The 18,587-nt window shown below is 39.9% G+C and overlaps 5 protein-coding genes across 5 annotated transcripts; 2 read left to right on the top strand and 3 right to left on the bottom strand.

Moving 5' to 3' along the window:
- Positions 1-370: 370 nt before the first annotated feature.
- On the bottom strand, positions 371-955 carry EAE98_004953 (uncharacterized protein; the record flags this gene model as incomplete). Its single annotated transcript, XM_038952574.1, has 2 exons — positions 371-805; positions 884-955. 2 exons carry the CDS (start codon positions 953-955, stop codon positions 371-373), a joined length of 507 nt encoding a protein of 168 aa, XP_038811224.1.
- A 1,623-nt stretch (positions 956-2,578) lies between these two features.
- EAE98_004952 (uncharacterized protein) lies at positions 2,579-4,355 on the top strand (the record flags this gene model as incomplete). Its single annotated transcript, XM_038952573.1, has 3 exons — positions 2,579-2,828; positions 2,875-3,309; positions 3,382-4,355. The coding sequence occupies 3 exons, from the start codon at positions 2,579-2,581 to the stop codon at positions 4,353-4,355; spliced, it is 1,659 nt and encodes a 552-aa protein (XP_038811223.1).
- Positions 4,356-5,113: 758 nt separating this feature from the next.
- EAE98_004951 (uncharacterized protein) lies at positions 5,114-7,765 on the bottom strand (the record flags this gene model as incomplete). Its single annotated transcript, XM_038952572.1, has 1 exon — positions 5,114-7,765. One exon carries the CDS (start codon positions 7,763-7,765, stop codon positions 5,114-5,116), a length of 2,652 nt encoding a protein of 883 aa, XP_038811222.1.
- A 2,436-nt stretch (positions 7,766-10,201) lies between these two features.
- EAE98_004950 (uncharacterized protein) lies at positions 10,202-10,384 on the top strand (the record flags this gene model as incomplete). The annotated part of the gene is made up of 1 exon (XM_038952571.1): positions 10,202-10,384. The coding sequence occupies one exon, from the start codon at positions 10,202-10,204 to the stop codon at positions 10,382-10,384; it is 183 nt and encodes a 60-aa protein (XP_038811221.1).
- A 6,488-nt stretch (positions 10,385-16,872) lies between these two features.
- Positions 16,873-17,807, bottom strand: EAE98_004949 (uncharacterized protein; the record flags this gene model as incomplete). The annotated part of the gene is made up of 2 exons (XM_038952570.1): positions 16,873-17,121; positions 17,184-17,807. 2 exons carry the CDS (start codon positions 17,805-17,807, stop codon positions 16,873-16,875), a joined length of 873 nt encoding a protein of 290 aa, XP_038811220.1.
- Positions 17,808-18,587: the final 780 nt, after the last annotated feature.

Raw genomic sequence — 18,587 nt, 5'->3', positions numbered from 1 at the left:
AGCTTTTGGGATGTTTTGATATATCGAAAAGACGCGCATGTATATCTTCTATGACCATACCTCCACTGCCATCCTCGCCATGCAAACTTCCATAGTATAGGTACTTAATGTCCGCACTAGCACAACTGAATCCATATTATATACAGGTTTCCATCTCAGCCCTCAAAGTTCGCCAAAGAGCAAGGGAGGATCCATTGACGATATGGTGGTAACTGTTGTGATGCAATGCATGAATTTTATCTCTGTCGAGAAGAGAAGATGCAAAATAAATGCGCAGACCTTTTACTGAATCAGCCAATTAAAGATGAATCCTCTTCATCTTCCTCTTCTCCTTCACCCCCCTGAATGATCAAGTCTCTCAATCAACAATTCATTTCTTTCCCTTCTTCTTCTTTCCTTTTCCACCTTGTGGTTGCGTCTGTGTTTGCGCTTGTCCCTTTCCAGCATCCTTCTTCTCATCCACTTCCTCCTCTGCTGGCGCCTCAGCCATGTTAATCTCCCCCAACCCCTCTTTCTCGTCCGTTTCGGGTAATCCGCACATGAGCTTTCCGAGTCGTCCCATGATTTGTATGAGGCGCGATACTTCTGCAGCTTTGTTGGTGGTGTATTTGAGGTTTACGCCGGAGTGAGGGTTGAAAGTTGTGAGGGTGAGGGTACCGCGTGGTTGGGATTCTGGTTTTACGGAGGTGGAGGGTTGGGAGGTCGGTTTGGGTAGGCGCGGTTTGGTGGCTGTGGAGTGTGTGGTGGAGGGGGCGTGGGGGGAGGAAGGTGCGTGCAGAAGGGTGTATTTAGTTGTTATGCGGGTCTGTGTGAGAGAGGGAGGGTTAGCTTGGTTGATTTGATTGGGAGGGGAAGAATTGCGAGGAAGAGGGGGAACACGTACGGTACTAGGATGTGCTTTTAGCAACAGCGAAGATTGTGTGAGCCATTCTTGGGCAGTATCTAAATGTGGCATTTTGTTTTTCTTTGCGGTCGATGGACGCTGAAATCGAATGTATGTATTTGTAGTTGCTTAAATAATTGGTTGGTGGATGGTGAACCTTGGTGGATTGGCGCAAGTTGTGACAAAATCGTAGGAGCTTGAAATTGATGAGCGAATCTTAATTGATCAGATGTTAAGTTCAGTTCAGGTGTTCCTTAGCGTGAATGCGGGGTCAAGCGAGGATGTGAGGCTCTGCGGGCCGGAGATTTACCGATAGCATTCTCATAAGGTTTGGTGTGTGTGTTTTATGAGACTTCATTCAAGCTTTGGGTATCATGAAATGGGACGTTGAGACGCAAAATAATGTTACACTGGTACTTTCAAGTAGGAATGGGAGTTATGAGAAGTCAATCCAGATATGTGCGAACCCACTAAGTAATCTTCATCCCATCCCCAAATTCCAATTCGCAAGCTCAATTGACTGAGAAATCAGAACGAATTATTGATGTATAGGCAAGTGCCCTGATAAAATCTATATACATAGTAGATCTGTAAACAGATACTGGGTAGGTGATATTGCAGTGTCAGTTTCTAAGATACTTTCCCATTTTTGTAGGAGCACGTCTAGAAGCTACATCAATATATCTATGTATGCTTCTCTTGTAAGAGTTCTGGAACCTATTCATTGCACCCCTATAACAAATGTAACAAAATCCTTGCAAAAATAAGGTTTTCTCATATAAATTATTATATTAAATATTTTATTTAAATCTTTATATTTTTCTTTCAAAAAAATCTAAAATAATAAATAATTATAATCAAAATATAAAATATTTTTCGAAATATTTTTCACTATTTTTGCTGAATAGTTATATAGTATTGAAATCCAATTTTTTCAAAAATTCTAATATGTAACGTTTTTTCTATACAAAATAAGCGAGTTTTCAAGAAATTTTAGAATTTTCAATTTTAACTTCTTCAAATCCTATTCAAAAAATTAGAAAAAAATATTCTATTTATTTTTCTATAAAATTTGATTGATTAAATAAGATTTCCCAAAAGAATTTTTAATTTAATTTTTTATTTTAATAAATAAACTAGAATATAAAAAGTTAAAAAATTATATATTTTGGTTGGAAAAGTGTTATATATGCAGTGAGCAGGGGCCAGAACTCTTACATAGAAACTTTCTATAACTGAATCCTTAGTCCAACAGACAATCGATCAATAAAGTAAAGTAAAGTAAAGAAACAATTTACCAGTTTCTACCTATATATCTTATCACAGACGAAGCGCTGGATTTATCTTCTTGAATCTTAACAAGAGGATTACGGGGCAGCTCCTTCCAATTTGAGGATAGGATGCTCTTTCCCAAAATGACCAGGGCAACGAACGCTTGTTCAACTCACATTTTTTATCTTACACCAATACTCCCATAGACATCTATTGTTTCTTCCTGTCATTTATTCATGTTCTTCCCTTTTGTAAATACTTTCTAGAGTTACACATAACACAGCGTGAGGCGGACTATTCTCCCATTCACACTGCAAAATCATCACTTACTTATCATATCATTTCGATCACAATTGAGTCCCAATTAACATTCGTTCCTCTCAAAAATCTGTTCTCTATTTATCATTTTCAACTGTTACCAACATGTCTGCTGCAAAGGAGGCAAAAATTCTGAAGTTGAATGACGAGGAGAAGTCAAAGGCTGACCTTCCAAGAGGCAACAAATTGACGCCAAAATTACAGGATTCCATTTCTGCCATTGACCCTAATGTTCAAACAAACGTATCTGCCGCGCCTCCTGCAGGTCATCAACTTCTGCAATACCATTCTGAGGAACAAGTCGCACTGGTGTTGTCGATCTTGAAATCAAAGCCAGATGGGATATCAATTCAAGGTATGACCAAAAGTTTTCCATTGTAAATTATGCTAAATCTATTTAGATAATTTGAATGAGTTACGAGAATCGATCAAACTTGAAGAATCACGAAGTAACCGTATAGTCGATTCGGGGGAGTTTTGGAAACGACAGTGCGAAAGTCAGTGTATTCTTACAGATAAACTTCAGACTCGCATCGCAAGTCAGTCTATTCTTATAGATGAACTTCAGACTCGCATCGCAAGTCTAGAGAAGAAACTACAGCGCTGTCGTGTACCATCTATGACATCTTCATCTGAAGATTCTGAAGAAGAAGAAATCCCGAGTATCGCCCAGCGCTCCACCGAGTCTCATAAGGACCAACCTTTGAAGCCCGCCAGAAAGAAGAAAAGAAAAAGATATGAGAGTCTAGATACTGTCCCAGATGAGGACGATGAAATGGGAACCGATGCATTGGCGTTGGCATATAATCATGATCATATGATGGTTGCCACGTACTGTAAGTCACAATACTTTCACCTTTCGCTTCGGCGTATCAAGGGCGTCTTAGTACTTACACAAATTCCTGCAGTATACAGAATCAACCAGATGCGCCAATCTCTTCACGCCGAATCGGCATCTGCCTCGTGTCGCAAGCTTATAGAATTGAGTTGGAAGGCAATCTCCGACTGCGTTCCCAAATATATCGATGTCAGTGTAACAAACTACCATACGAAAGATATTAAATGCCTAGCGCATCTTATGAGCGAGATTGTTGAGTGCTATAAGAGCTGCGTTGAGGTTTCAACTGAACATTACAAAACTATCGCGGGAAGGGAGTTGGTGAGGAAATCAAATATTATACATTCCTTGTGCTCTTTCTTTGATAAAGCGTTGAGCGAATTGGACAAGCTGTGCATTACGAAAACCAAACTTCCAATTCGTTCTGAAGATTCGACATCAGACTGGGTGGAGACTTCTGCGGACAATGATGAGTCTATGATGGTCCGCTTCGTTGCCAACCTTTTGTTCGGCATTCTTGGAAAAATTGCTTGGCAGCAAAATAATGACTTGCATAAACAGATATTTGAAGGTATTCTAGCTTTCATAATAGATCACACCGGTATGTTAATCTCCAAAATCATTTTCAGGGAACATATTGCCGCTTCCAAATTACCAGGAAATATTGCTACTGGAGATCCTTCCCTTGATTTAACGAAAAAGGAGTGCGCTTTAAAGTCTAAATACCTCATTCACCTACTTGAGATGGCACTCAAAATCCACGAGGAAAATATAGGTACTGGACCAACAGAAGAACTTTTGCAGAAAGCCAAAAGAAAAATCCAGAATACACTCAAGAATAGTATAATTGGAGGAAGCTTATTGGGTTTGAAGAAACCGGTTCAAAGTGCGGAGGAACCAATTGATATTCCGGGATTGGAAGGGTTGGAGGTGTATAGTGAAGATTGGGCTATACAATGTGTGTTTACGATGATCGAGATAGATGAGAACGAGGATGATGAGGGAGTGAGAGTGGGAGGCAGTGGAGAGGCAGTTACATATTGAGAAGTTGGAACTGGGAACTGAATTTGCTGAGATTTAGATGAAAAAATAATGGAAACCATGGAATGGGAAATATGAGGGTATTAAAATAACAAGAGCTGGATTTAGAAATGGATGTTTGGATTGCGGGTTTGTGCTGGGCTATATATAGATTAAGTCTAAGTCTAAGGTATTACACAGAGACTCATGAACTATATCTTGCTCATACTGTGGAACATTTTTGGAGGAATTTTCATCTACGAGTAGTTCTTGATGATTTAGCATATCATGTGAGAAAATTGTCAATAAGTTGGAAGAACATGATTTTAGTGCTGTGCTGTGATATTGTTGTGTAAAATGCACGAATGAAAATAGTTCAACAAGATTGCATCTATTGAGTGGTAAATGATAGATAAATAAAAACCATATGCATATTTATCTGAAGAATGAGCTGGAAAAAAATCCCCCCCCCCAAACTCAACCTGCTCCCTAGCACTCCCGAGTTCATCTAGACCCCATTACGCAGCGCAAGCCCCGTCCAACCCAGCCATACCCTATCCAGTCCAGTCCATTGCATTGCCGTGTATTGAATTTCCCCTCGCAGTCCGAAAGTTCCTAGAATTCGTCGATGCGTGTCATATCATATCATATCATATCATATTACGCAATAAACAAGATTCGTTCCGATCCAATCCATCCTATCCATCCCATGTCCCTACCCATTCTGGTATACCCCAGCCCAATCCATGTCCGTTGTATCCTAACTCCTCAAAAGAAACGCCTCAATTCCCAGTCCACCCAGCTCTCTTAGCAGCATCTCTAGCTTCCTTCTTTGCTATCCTAGCAGCTTGTCTAGCTTCTTTCTTTGCAGCTTTCTCCTCCTTTCTTAAGGCCATTTTCTCCTTCCACGCCTGAATTCTTGTCTTCTCTGGCTTCTGCGCAAGTTTAGCTTCAAGCTTTTGTGTCACTGCAGCTTTCTTACTCATAGCCATTGCAGCTTTACGTTGGTATTCCTCTGCCTCTCCACTTTTTCCTTGCATCTTCAGCCACAGAGACTTAGATCTGATTTGTGCCTTTAGAATTCCCTCATCTAATGGGTTTCCCATGTTTTGTAAAGAGTGCAACTGGTCCGCAATAGTCTTCTCTACACCTGCAAATTGCGAACCAAGTTCAACTGTAATGCGAGCACTGCGTTTGGCGGCCTCAAGAGTCATATCTCTCGCTGCATTAGTAAGCTGAGCGGTGATTGATGACGCTCGCTCGAGAGCTTGGCGTTTGGCTTCGTCGATATTGGCGAGTTTCGACTGGGAAGATTGGCGTACATCTTTGAGAACCTTCTCAGCAGCGGCGCGAACATCCGCAAGAGTTTGACCATCAGCGATAACAGTATCATCCTTGAAGAATGTGTAAAATCTGTCCAAAACATCTTGCATGGCTTGAAGAGAATTGGTTCCAAAATCAACTTGGAAGGTCTCGTTGATGCGTGGCTTCTTGGTGGTAATAATCGAAATGTTGAGAATTCCATGAGCCTCCTTCTTTGGAATTAATAATACAATCCCATCGCTTGAACTAAAGGCACGCTCCGTATCGACTGTAGTATTACCCCTAGTGATGTTGATTGACATTGCCAATTTGGTGAGCCAGTTAAGCTTCATCGCCCGTGGGATTCGAATCAAAACTTCTCTGTCTCCCATAATCTCCGCTACACAGGAACTACACTTGCTTTCTGATTTGGACTTTTGTTGTTGGGCGTGTGTAAGTTTCGAAAAGTCTACTTGAGGTTTTGAAAGTCCGTTCGGGGGCGACGACGGTACAACGGAAGGAGTTGAAGTAAGAGTGGCTTGAGTTGCAGAGTGATTGGTCGCAAATGGTACTGATGTTGGAGTTATGGGGCCCGCTGACATAGTTTTGCTGTTTATAGAGATTGCCGGCTGGTTATAAAATGGATAGGGCGAAAGGCTGGAGGTGAAAATGGCAGTCAGTACGCTCAGGATGAGCAAACCAAATGGAAGTAGAGATCTCCACTCCGCTAAGTAACGGGACCATTCTGTATTGACTGGTTTCTCTCGATTCGCAGGAATCGTATAGGAACCAAGATTCTTGACAACACTAGGGGAACTTGCAGGCTCGTGTAGACCGGTCAAGTAGGCAAGATTTCTGTTCATTTGTCTAGCATCGATGTTCAAGAAAGACGTAAGATCTATTGGTAAACGTTGATGGATGATGCTTCCTCTGCCAGTTGTCTCGCGGGATTCTAAACACATATGAATAGAATGTTGATCTAAAGACATGCATTGAGCTTTGTTCAGTAATTGCTTGTGTGAGATAACGATCGATGGTATGGTATGACGACTCATGAACTTTCTGGCAATAGTTCTTGTGCGTCGTGCTTGTATATCGTCACTATCAGAACAGTAGAATATTGCCACATGTGGTAATTCCCACTCCGGCTCAACAATAAAGTGATCTCTCTCTGGGACAGAATGGTAGCTGTAGTGATCCTCGAGATTTAACTTAATGACATCTGGTTTTTGTGGTTGATCTTCGAATTCAAGGGTTTGAGCAGACAAACAGTCATCAACCTTGATTTGGTAACCAGACGAGTGCATGAGTTCGATTTCCGGTGTTTTCTCCGAGCCAAAAGCAGATACAGGCACCACATTGTATATCTGAGATGAGTTTCGACCTGAACGCTCTTGGCCTTCGACAGAAGCAGTGACTGAGCTTGCAATCTTGTGTATGATATCTTGTTTTGCAGAGTGGCTGCCTACATAGAGAATGCGGAGTGGGTCTTTAGTCGATAAACCATGCTTGGTCATCGTTTGTCGAATTGTAAGAATCAATTGACTGGGCGGATTTTGCATGTTCAAATCTCTTACGGAAGCGGCAGTTTGTTCTTCGGTGAACTCTGCCACTGTATGTTTGACTGATACATTCTCGGCCCCAAGGCTACCAAATGGTTCTTCAAATTCGATGGATTGTGAGAGCGGGGTATCGGAATCGTCATGCAAGACAGCAGAATTTCGACCGATGGTAGGATTATTGAAAGAATTATTGATCGAGTTATCCAAACCAAAAGCAGGAATGGAGGAATCGTGTGTGTATTGATCCCCACTTTCATCACTATTCTCAGTATCTGCAAGGCTCTGCATATCGTCAGGACGACCAAATTCCACAGAAGCTATCGACTCGGTGGCATTCTCATCATGGCTCTCATCATCTGTATCGACAAACTCATAAGTAGATTCGGAGAGGTGACTTTCATCAGATGGGGACTCGCTGAGGGTCGACATATTGTTGTTGGAAGATTGGGTTTCGACCCAAGTAGTTACTCTCGTATCGAGAGACGGAGTCGGGAATCGAAAGTCGTTGGAATGTTCTTTGGGATTTGGAGATGTCAAATCTAGAGGCGGGAGTCCGCTGGATGACTCCATGTTATTAGCTTTTACGATATTATACCGGAACACCAATCTCGACAAAATGGTACGTGAAAGAAGGGCAATGTGAATGAAGGTGAGGGAGGCCGAATGAGTAGCTTTCAAGGACACGGGTAAATAACAAAGTCGACAAGAAGAAGAGGAAGAAGATGACGAGGAAGGAAGAAAGAGGGAAAGTCCTACTTCTTATTAATCTGAGCTTGATTAAGGTAACGGATCCCCGAATTTAAATTTCTATGGAGAAAGTACACCGAGTGCCGTAGAATAATAATGGGGAGCAAGAAAGTGGGAGGAGTTAATTAACTTGGGAGCTTTTAGTACTTGCCGAATCGTTTGCCTATTGGCAAATCGAGGCAGCCCGGGCTTTTGGTTGACCGTAGAGATGGGCAGGGTGATCAGTTTAAGTTTTGGAGGGTGAAATGCTATCAAGATGGGATCAAGAGGTATTGTATGATGGTAAAATTCATGAAGTTTTTTGTGTCGCACCTCGTACCAAACATGCACGATGTCTTTCTTGAGAGGAAAGATTTTTGCTGTAATGGTGTTGTTGAGTTGAATACAAGACGAAGGCGGCAGGTTTATCTCGTTATGATGGATTTTGGACTGATTAGGTGAGACCCACTAGTGTCAATGCGGGGTACCCTTATATCCTTATTACAGCTTTTATATACGTCGTAATACTTCCGTACGTATGTATGTAGGTATGGTAAATGTGGTATGTGCCCAAGCTTTTTGGGTGGTTATCGTATATTGCCCAGGTGGATTACGATAAGCAGAATTTACTAGGTAACCTTAGATAGTTAAATCCGTATAATACACGAATTATAAAGAATTATACCGATTCATTCATCATTTTGTCTCTCTATCAATCATCTATCCTTTCTTCACTTTGCTCTACTTTATTTCACTTCACTTCACTCACTCATCAATCACCTCACATCTGTGCTCCAATGATTCATATCCATATCCATTCATATCCATTTGTAAGGCTACACAGTATGTTACATTATCCATCACATCACAAACACACGTCATCTAGCCTGGGTATGAGCGTGTTAGATAAGATGCCATCTATCTGGGTATCTATCTATATTCTACCTACTAGGTATGTTTTATGTTCACTTCTACTATTGATTTAGAATACATCTCAAAATCTCACCTATATAATAAAAGGAGCAAAGGATAATTAATCGAAGATACTACTTACTGCAAGCTTATATACCTAGATAGGTATCTCATAAATCAGAATGCATTATCGAACAATAATAGACCAGTACTACCTACTAGGTACCGACTCACAGATACTTTTACTCTCCCAAAACGTCAGTACAAGTCAATCTTCCAAGGTTCCCTGTCTTTCCCAACTACCCTCCTCGAACCAGTCATTCTCAATTATAACCTACCAACCAGTCATCCTCAACTACAACCGACGAGTCTCCTACATATCAGTGGGTCCTTCGGAACATACATGAACTCATATTCATCATCTGATTCACATTCAAACCCAAATATTGATTGATCCATATATCACGCATCTCTCATCCTCTAAGGATATCAGGAATATATTGATTTCTTATCGTCCGAGCTTGATGAGCGTGAGTACCTAGTATGTATCTACGTGCCGTGCATACGTATCTACTAGGTACATACTTGAGACCAATACCTCTCAACCTCAACTCAAGAAATCAACTCTCCAAGACCTTCCTTTTGGGGGATTCGATGATATATTCAATATCTCTAAAATCTCCATCTATCAACAAAAGTTCAATAATATCCTTACTACCACCATACCTATCTATTCTACCATCTCCCCAGATCAATATTATATCCTCAGGTTGCATACAGTCACTCAATCTCAAGACCCTTCCCCTTCTACCCCACTATGCATTAGCCCCACCATACTACATCTCAAGGCTTATTAATCTATTCTTAAATGATTTTCGCTGCACGGGCCCAAGCTTGAACTTACACCTAGGGTTACTCTATTATCAGCATTATTTCCAAAACTGTATTAGAGAAAATCATAATCTACTTCATCACCAACATCGTTGCAATCAAGTGAACAAACCTCCACAAGCTCTCTGATCAGCCGGTCATGCTCGCTCATATCTTTCTTCTTTCAAAACATATCAATATATAGCATCCAGCACGATCCCAAGCCGACTTCAATTTGAGCTTCGAGGAGAAATATTGATACGTTTCCTGTGTACATTATCATGGGATTAAATCATTCTTTGGGTGGACGACATACTTTGATGTCGGCTAGATTTCATGGTTGCTCTGAGCTCTATGGTTGATGGTTGATGGAAGCTATCTCCTCCGATGAGGGTTGTGGAAAGATTGCCGGCCTGAATGCTGTCATTACGAATTTCACTTCGGATCTCTTACTTCCAAAGGAAATGGGCAAGGATTGATTTTTTTGATTCATATACAATGCAACTCGCGATCTTACATCTGATGGAGCAAATCAGTTACCTATGGGTCGTTTGGAAGCAGGCACATTGCACTGGGCAGTCAGCAGCTTTATCAGGCTTTACATGTCTTCAAAGTTTCGAGAATCGGTTCAGTGGTGCCGTCAACCTCTCCACCGAATTCCAAACTATGTATTGGACTTGATGCGGTCTTGTCATTCTTCAAGAACTTCAACATGAATTCGTTAAGCATCATCGTGTCAGTGGTAGATTTCGACGCTGGTGTACACGGTTCAGAGTAATCAGCTATTGAATTTGCTACCAGAGATTAAACACAGAGAATCCTCACTCCCAGCGAGGCATTCTGCTAACTTTGAACATGTTGTTTTCAAAAAAAATGTGTTCTGAGGCATGACCTGGGAGCTGGAATACAAGCTGCGTATGTATTGTCATGGAAGAAGTCGTATTCACTTTCATGATGTTCTTAAGAATTCTCCAGACGATTCATCACTGTGAGGCTTAGATCTTCCAGAATTCCAGATTTCTGTGTCATCACTCTTCTATGTACACAATTTTACGAGATCTTCTTGAGTGGTTGGTCTGGAACGATAGAAGCTAGCGAACAGCCCAATTTCTCGAAGGCCTCAACCATGTAAGTAGTCATGAAGTGGGATTTCCGTGGATACATTTGAGAATTAAACCTAGTTTGCTTTTCCAAACTTGCACACCGCGCACAATCATTCTCCACTTTTGCAAAGGACCTCAAAATATCGTGGAGAAAAATATTATCTTGCGAATCTTTTACCTCCTGAAGAGAACCTTGTTGTGAATTTGGGGAGTTTTTTCAATCTGTGGAATTCATAGCAGTTCTCACAGAAATCATGAAATAAACTCTTTTGCAGTTCTTGGTTTGATCCCGTTTTCAAAAAAAAAAAAAAAAAAAATCTGAAAGTTAGCTTCGCGTGGTTGAAATTTACAGAAACACTAATTCGTTCTTGATGTCGGAGTGTACCTCCATATTAATCAAAAAATCGATTCCTTCCCCGTTAGCACTTGGACACCAAGGTACGAATTCTGGGAGATTTAAGTGCTCCGAAAGCGATTTTTCCAGACGCTCTGCGTAGCTTCTATGAGCAGGTACAGTTTGGGACTTGAATTTTTGAAAATAGTGCTTTACCATCTGGAATTATTGTTGGAAATTCCCCGGATTCGTCGGAAAAATAACTCTTGTCATTTGATGAAGACTCGCAATTATTCCTACCCGATACTTTATGCATGTAATCTAACAACAACATAATATTCGTAAACGATTTGAAAATCTCTAGCGAAATATCAATACCATATTCCTTTTGAATCTCCACCCATACCTCGCTTGTCAATACATATTCTATCCCGAGATCTTGTAGACGTGATGTCTTCTCGATTTCTCAAGCTCATTCATGTACCCAGCAACACATCAAATACTCTCCTCACATCTTCAGGATTAACTAGGTACTTCCACCAGATGCTAAGTTAAATCCTCAATATACACTCCTTCCAATACGATCTCAGCTACTGTATACATGAATCCTATACCCAACCGTCTAGCTTTTATACTCATAATAATCTACTCTCAGCATGCAACACAACCTCATCATATGCCGCGTGAGAAATGATAATTGTTCAGGATAATTAACAACTCTGTTTACGTACGTACGTACTCACATATCTATCCCTCTTCTTCTCGTTCACGATCTGTTCAGGTGTGAAATGAAATTGGCGGAGTGTTTAGACTCTAGAGATGAGATTGATATTGATATTGATATTGATATCGCTGTTGACTATGAGGTTTTTGAGTGTGGGTATATTACTCGTCTGCGGAGTTGAAAATATGAGAGGGGGGGGTAAAGTTCGCGAGTGAGGTTGTGGATGGGGGTAGGTTAGGGTTTGGTGGGCTGGGAATCTTAGCTTGATATATGATATCTATATAAATAGATTAATAAGAATCTTAGCTTGATAATTTGTATGTAGTATATATGTAGGTAGGTACTGACAGCTTTCTCGCTTGGAGGAACGAGGAACTAGGAACTAGGAATCTTAGCTTAGCTTGATGATTGAATAGAGTAAGGATCTTAATTTTGATTTCATCTACAAAAACACCGCGCTAACTCTTCGTTTTTCATTCTATAGATATACTATTCATAGTAATAGATGCTCTAGTAAAAGATTACCCTCAATCACAACCGATTTGAAAAAAATGTAATCTTATTAGGAGAAGAAGAACACTACGTTACCTAGTATCTTGAATAAATATACATAAGTAAGATTACAAGTACTGCACATCAAAACCCACTCCTAAAAAACACAAGATGTGAGTTTCTTCAAACTGTAAGCTTTATAAGTAAGTCTTACAAACTACACTGTATACTGTATACTATTCCTCCTCAGATTTTTTTTTTTTTTTTTCACAAATCTCAATCTAAAGTAAGCTCTAGGTTATAATATTCTTCCTACTTTGATGATTTCGTTAGTATATATCTCTGTTTATCTGTTTCTCTCTTGATATGTTTGCTATTGTAATTGGTGGTGAGATGCGATATGCGATATGCGATATGTTGTTTATTTTTTGGGATGTAACCTTGGTTTATTATCAGAGAACTATAGTATTCCTGGATAGGTGGGTAGGTGAGATTTCTTTAGATGGGATGGGGGGAGGTGTATTTTCTGGATATGTTGGGGCTGGATTTGGGGATGGTGTGGTGTGGTGTGTCTTGTGTCTTGTGTCTTGTGTCTTGTGTTGTTTCTGTTTCTGGTTTGTTGCGAGAAATTTGTGAGAGATTGGACATGATTTACAGAAGATGATGTGGGAAATACCATGGGGAAATGATTTTGAATGATCGGTAGAGGGTTTGGGAGATGCTCATAAGCATCTTGAAAAAGAATCTAACTCGTGCATCTTGAATTGGGGAATTGAAGATAGAGTGAGAACAATATATATTGTTTGAAGTAGACTGTGGTGACAGTAGGATAGGACAGGATGGGATAGGATGGGGCAGAGATATTGTTGTCAAGAGTTGAAGAGGAAAACTTTCGATGCTTGCAGATCATGAACCTTCATGACTTTCATCATCATCATTCCCAATGTCACTTCTCAACTATAGCTAGAGATTACACATCATCATCCTCACTCTCATCCACAACTTCATATCCCACCAGCGAATACTATCGAGTCTCGATCCTCCCAATTTTCTAACAAAGATCCAAGATCCACATCTAGATACCTCCGCTCTGATTTCTCATGAATGAGATCTTTTCATCGCGTTTCCAATCATCCCGCGACTACGACTTCTCAGTAAGTAATAGCAGCATAAATCCCTCAACCAGTATTACTATAGAAATCCCTACAATCCCCAAACTCACAACAAAATCCAGAACCACCAAACCCGCCTCGAAATATTCTCGTTCGCGAGCTTCGTGAAAAAAATCAAGAGAGATAAGATCGAGATAGAAACTTAAATACAGAAATGATGAATGCCAGCTAGCTTATAGGAAAATTAACAATTTTCTGACTGATGAATCACTTCATGTCTATATCTCTCCTTCGTCTTCGTCTTTGTCTTCATCTCATTTTATTCGATATTTCAATATTTCGATCTTTCGATACGGGAAGAAGATCTAGAAGCACGACTGAAATTGTAACATCAGTTAATTCAAACACTAGATGAGATACACTTATTACATCAGTATTCATTACTTCAAGTTTATTACAATACTACCAGCATTCCACAAGAAATGAAGTGAAAAGAATCCGCAAGGTCGCCTTCACCATGTTGCGTATGAGGTACCTAGGTAAAAAGAGTAAACCCCCAATCCGAGTTCATCAACCCCCCTCTCGCTTAACCCAACATCAACCCCACAATACCCAGACCCAGAGACTCTCATACTAAAAACAAGTGTCCCGCCCCTTTGTCAAAAAAAAAAAATATTCCGCTCCGCTAGCACCAAAAAACCAGAAAAAAAAATAGACTCACTCTCTCCCTCTCCGTATACAAATCCGTAACTCCGATTACTCCCTCTTATATTAATAAATTTTCTACACTTACTATTAATAAATAACAAAGTTATATATATCTATCTACTATCTATTAAATTAATTAGAAGTATTCATTAAGAAGACATAAATTGAATTTTTTATTTTCTTATATAGATATTTTTCTATATTATTATATACTGATGTATCTATCTATCTAATTATCTAGATACGTAAGTATATTCAGATTCGATAAATATACCTATCTACCTACTATATATTTATATATTTATATATTTACATTCCTCATCCCGTCACCCTATCATCTCTATTATATCTCCATCTCGCCATTCCTTTTCTCACCTCACCTCTCCACCAATAAATAAAACACAAAAACAAAAACGAAAAACTCAATCCTATTCAAACAACACTACAGTCCCTCCCTCCCCCTTGAAATCCTACCACAAAAATCCACCACAAAAATCCACAAAAATCCACAAAAATCCACAAAAATCCACAAAAATCCAAACCCCAAAAAAACTTGAGCTCCCTAGCCGGTTCGAACGACTGACCTGACGATAATAGCGCGACATCAGAAACACCACTGCAATCGTCCGCTCTACCACTGAGCTAAGGAAGCGATTTTAATTCTTGGCGTTTTCAGAAATATTTAATAGGATATACCATGTGAGTGTGTGAGTGTATTGGAGCACACTAGACTGGGTAGGTAGTTACTGGGGAGCTGGGTTAGGTAGGTATTTTATTATTTATATGTAGGTATCTGATTCTATATCATCCCATCCCATCCTTTCCTTTGCTTTCCTTTTCTACTCTCCAATCCCAAAGCCCATCTCATTCAATCAATCATCCATTCATTCATCCATTCATTCATCCATTCATTCATCCATTCATTCATCCATTTATTCATCTATTCATTCATCCATGCATTCCCACCCAAACCCCCAAAACCGCACTTCCTCCCACCCACACCACATCACCCACATCACATCACCCCCATCACAAAAATCTCCAAACCCAAGAATCCCTCCTCCCCCTCCCCCTCCCCCTCCCCCTTCCCCTTCCCCTTCCCCTTCCCCTTCCCCTTCCCCATCTCTACAACAATTACTCCACTCCCCGATTAAACACACCTAGATACCTAGATACCTCGTACATTTCATTTCATTTCATTTAGCCATTCATTCCATTTACTTTAATCCACGAACAATCCACCTTCTCCCAACCCACCTCCTCCCCAAGCTCGCAAAGCGGAGCTGTTCAAAAGAATACCTACCTACCTAATTTCCTACTTTCCTTTTTTCCCATCTCACCTGGGCATGGCTCAGTATACAGATAGATACCTAGGTTCGAGTACCTAATTATACAAAAATAAATATCAACATATCGTATCGTATTGTAAGCAACTGGAAGGTAAAGAGAGAGGAAGAGTCAAAGTGGGGATTGAAGGTAGAGTTTAAGTAATATATATCATATGTGTATCCCCTAGACCGCTAACTCAGGACTCCTTTGTGGTTTATACGTTGAGTAAAAATATCAATAACCTTATAAATAGTATTAAAAATAAAAATGCTTATATTTAGAATTAAAGATTCAAATTTCTTAAATAAATCATAATAAATATATAAAGTTTATTTCTATATATTTTTAATTAAAAAAAATTGATTGAAAACTTTTATAAATATTATTATATTTTGTTTCCCAAAAGAAGAGAACTTTAGATATAATTTATAAATAATTTATAATAATAATAAGATATCAAATCAAAAATTCAATATTTATTCAAAAGTTGAAGATATATATAAGATTATATAGAAATATAACGAATGTATTATTTATTTTTATTACAATTATAATTGGTTGATATTTATTATAAAAAAACGTTTCAAAATAATAAGATCTCTTTAAATCCTGACGATTTGATTGGTCAGTATGACTCTGTATATGCGAGGAGTCCTGAGTTGGCGGTCTAGGGGATAGAGAGTATGAGCTGAAATATATGTGGGATAGAGATACAGAGAGAGGCAGAGGCAGAGATATAGATATAGATAGAGGTAAAGATAAAGATAAAGATAAATAAAATAGATAGAATTTATAAAGATATGTATTCCACCATAAATGTAAATACAACTACAAATATAACATAAGGTATCAATCATACCGTTTCTAGGTATATTTGAAAAAAAAAAAAATCAGAAAAGAGTTCAAGCTGACAAGCTCAAGCTTAGCAAGCTCCATGAATTGTGACTACGCCAAAGCCATCAACCAGACCTCTAAACCCCATGCTCAACCCAATAGTCCAAAAGATAAAAGCAAATACACAAAGGAAGAAGTAAGGTAACTCCTTCCTCCCATCCAAACGCCATCCATCCGATTCCCTAACCCGAGTTCTCGTCCTATTCATACAGTGTAGGTATTCATCTCTTCTCTGCTCTCAGAGCGAGATCATTTGACCCTCTTGAATCAATCCCGCGACGTCCGTCTATATATAGTGTATAGAATGTAAGAATGTCTTTTTGCAATGCAATGATGCGATGTGGCAATCGATGTCATGTATGCTAGTGATGCTAATACAACAAAAGACAATCCCTCTCGGCACCATAAATAGGTACAAGAAAGGAAAGTGTCCTCAAATCATCTTTCTCAGAATGGAAACAGAAACCAATCATTTAAAGAACTTGATGTCTAATCAAAACATCCTTTAAAGCTTTCGTATCGAAAATCGTATCATCCGGAATCTGATCAATGATATATGTCAAATTCGCAAAAAGATCTCCTTGATTTTTGTAAGCCAGTATAGCCGGTACACCTGCATTATCGAATTCTATGTCTTCGTAATGGACGCGTACGAAGTGGACTGTTGGGTTTGCGGCAACAAGGGGGAGAAGTGCTGAGTTGATGACTTGAGAGACGTCGCACTATGAAATTGTTAGTATATGTGTGAAAGTAGAGATGGGATTGAAGACGTGGGAGAACAAACCTCAGGATCATAAACGAAAACGACAACGACGGTTTCTCTTCCGACCTTTTCAATGGCGTCGAGATACCCAAGCGCATCTACCTCATCAAATCTTCCATAACGACGCACACTAGGACTCGTCCTCCTATTTCTAATATCTTTCCCTTCACTCTGCATCTCTACTCGTCTTTGTTGTCTCCACCTCTCCAAGAACTCTTCATCGTCACTCAGCCCCGCCTCACTCCCCGAACCATCCTTGGTGAAGGTTGCCCTCTTGTCCTCCTTTGTGATTGTATTTCCCCTCAGCTTATTTCTCCAACCCCCCGTCTTCCTCGCCTCTTCATAACTCCTCGCATCGGCAATCACCCCCTTAACCCCCGTCGTCCTCCCACTATCAAAATCTCTATGCGGCAACCTCAATGGTTCACTGAGCCCCCCCAATCCTCCCGAATTCGATCTGTCAAACAAAGGCATCTTCATTGTATCTTCTATGTTGCGATTGTGATGTTCCTCTTCTTCGTCCACGTCACTGTTCCTATCAAAGCTATAATCCTTTTCGTCGTCCGGATGTTCGTGATTTTCGTTTGCAGAAGCTTTTGCAATGATATTGTCAAATTCTTCTTGCGCCGCCGTTTTGCCAGCCATCTTTCAAAGATTTATATCGAAGCAAGGGAGCCACGAGGTCTTGTAGTAAGTGAGAAGCTTAGGGATGCTTAGGGCGCTTGAAGGATGTGCAAGAAGGATCGCGTGGAAAGGTAAGGCGTTGGTATGGATTAGACTTCTAGAAGCGGGTAGACCCTAGTAATTCCTAGCCCAGGTGTGAGACGGCAAGCTCGTGTTTTCGGAGACACAGATGTTTTTTTATTTATTTTTTGCCTTCTCGCCTGTTTGGCGCTGATGATGTAGGTTTGGTTAAGCTGAAATTTGATGGTGCGGTTGGCTTGTAAGAGATTCTTGTGCAAGGGCCTCGCGGTAGGGAAAGGCTGGGGAAAGTATGACTGAGACCTGAGACTTGAGATTGGAAAATGGTTGCATCAGGCAGAGAAGATCATGTAAGGTATTGTTTCAAAGATAATCTTACGATAATAATAATATGCTTTTTTTTTGGTGGTGGTATCTTCCGATGGTTGTCTGTGTTTGTGTCTGATCTCACAGCTTTTCTTAGCTTGGGGAAACTTTTTGGCTTACGATGTTTCGAAGGATACACGGCAAAAAGAGGGATAGAGGGATAGAATAGACTCTAGATGCCCTTTATAGAAATACGTATTAGACATCGGGATCCAATATACTCGACCATTTTCGTTTCTTCTTCTTACTTTCATTCTCAGCACAGCCTCTTTTTCGTAAATGAATCCATACCTAGGTAATTGAACTATATTTGATCGAATGGCAGGAAAAGGGCATATGATGGCTGTTGCGTTGTTT

This window comes from Botrytis deweyae, assembly GCF_014898535.1.
Source record: "Botrytis deweyae strain B1 chromosome Unknown BDEW_009, whole genome shotgun sequence".
Lineage (NCBI taxonomy): Eukaryota > Fungi > Ascomycota > Leotiomycetes > Helotiales > Sclerotiniaceae > Botrytis > Botrytis deweyae.
Note: the sequence above shows the minus strand (reverse complement) of the source record. Positions and strands in the feature narration are given on the sequence as shown.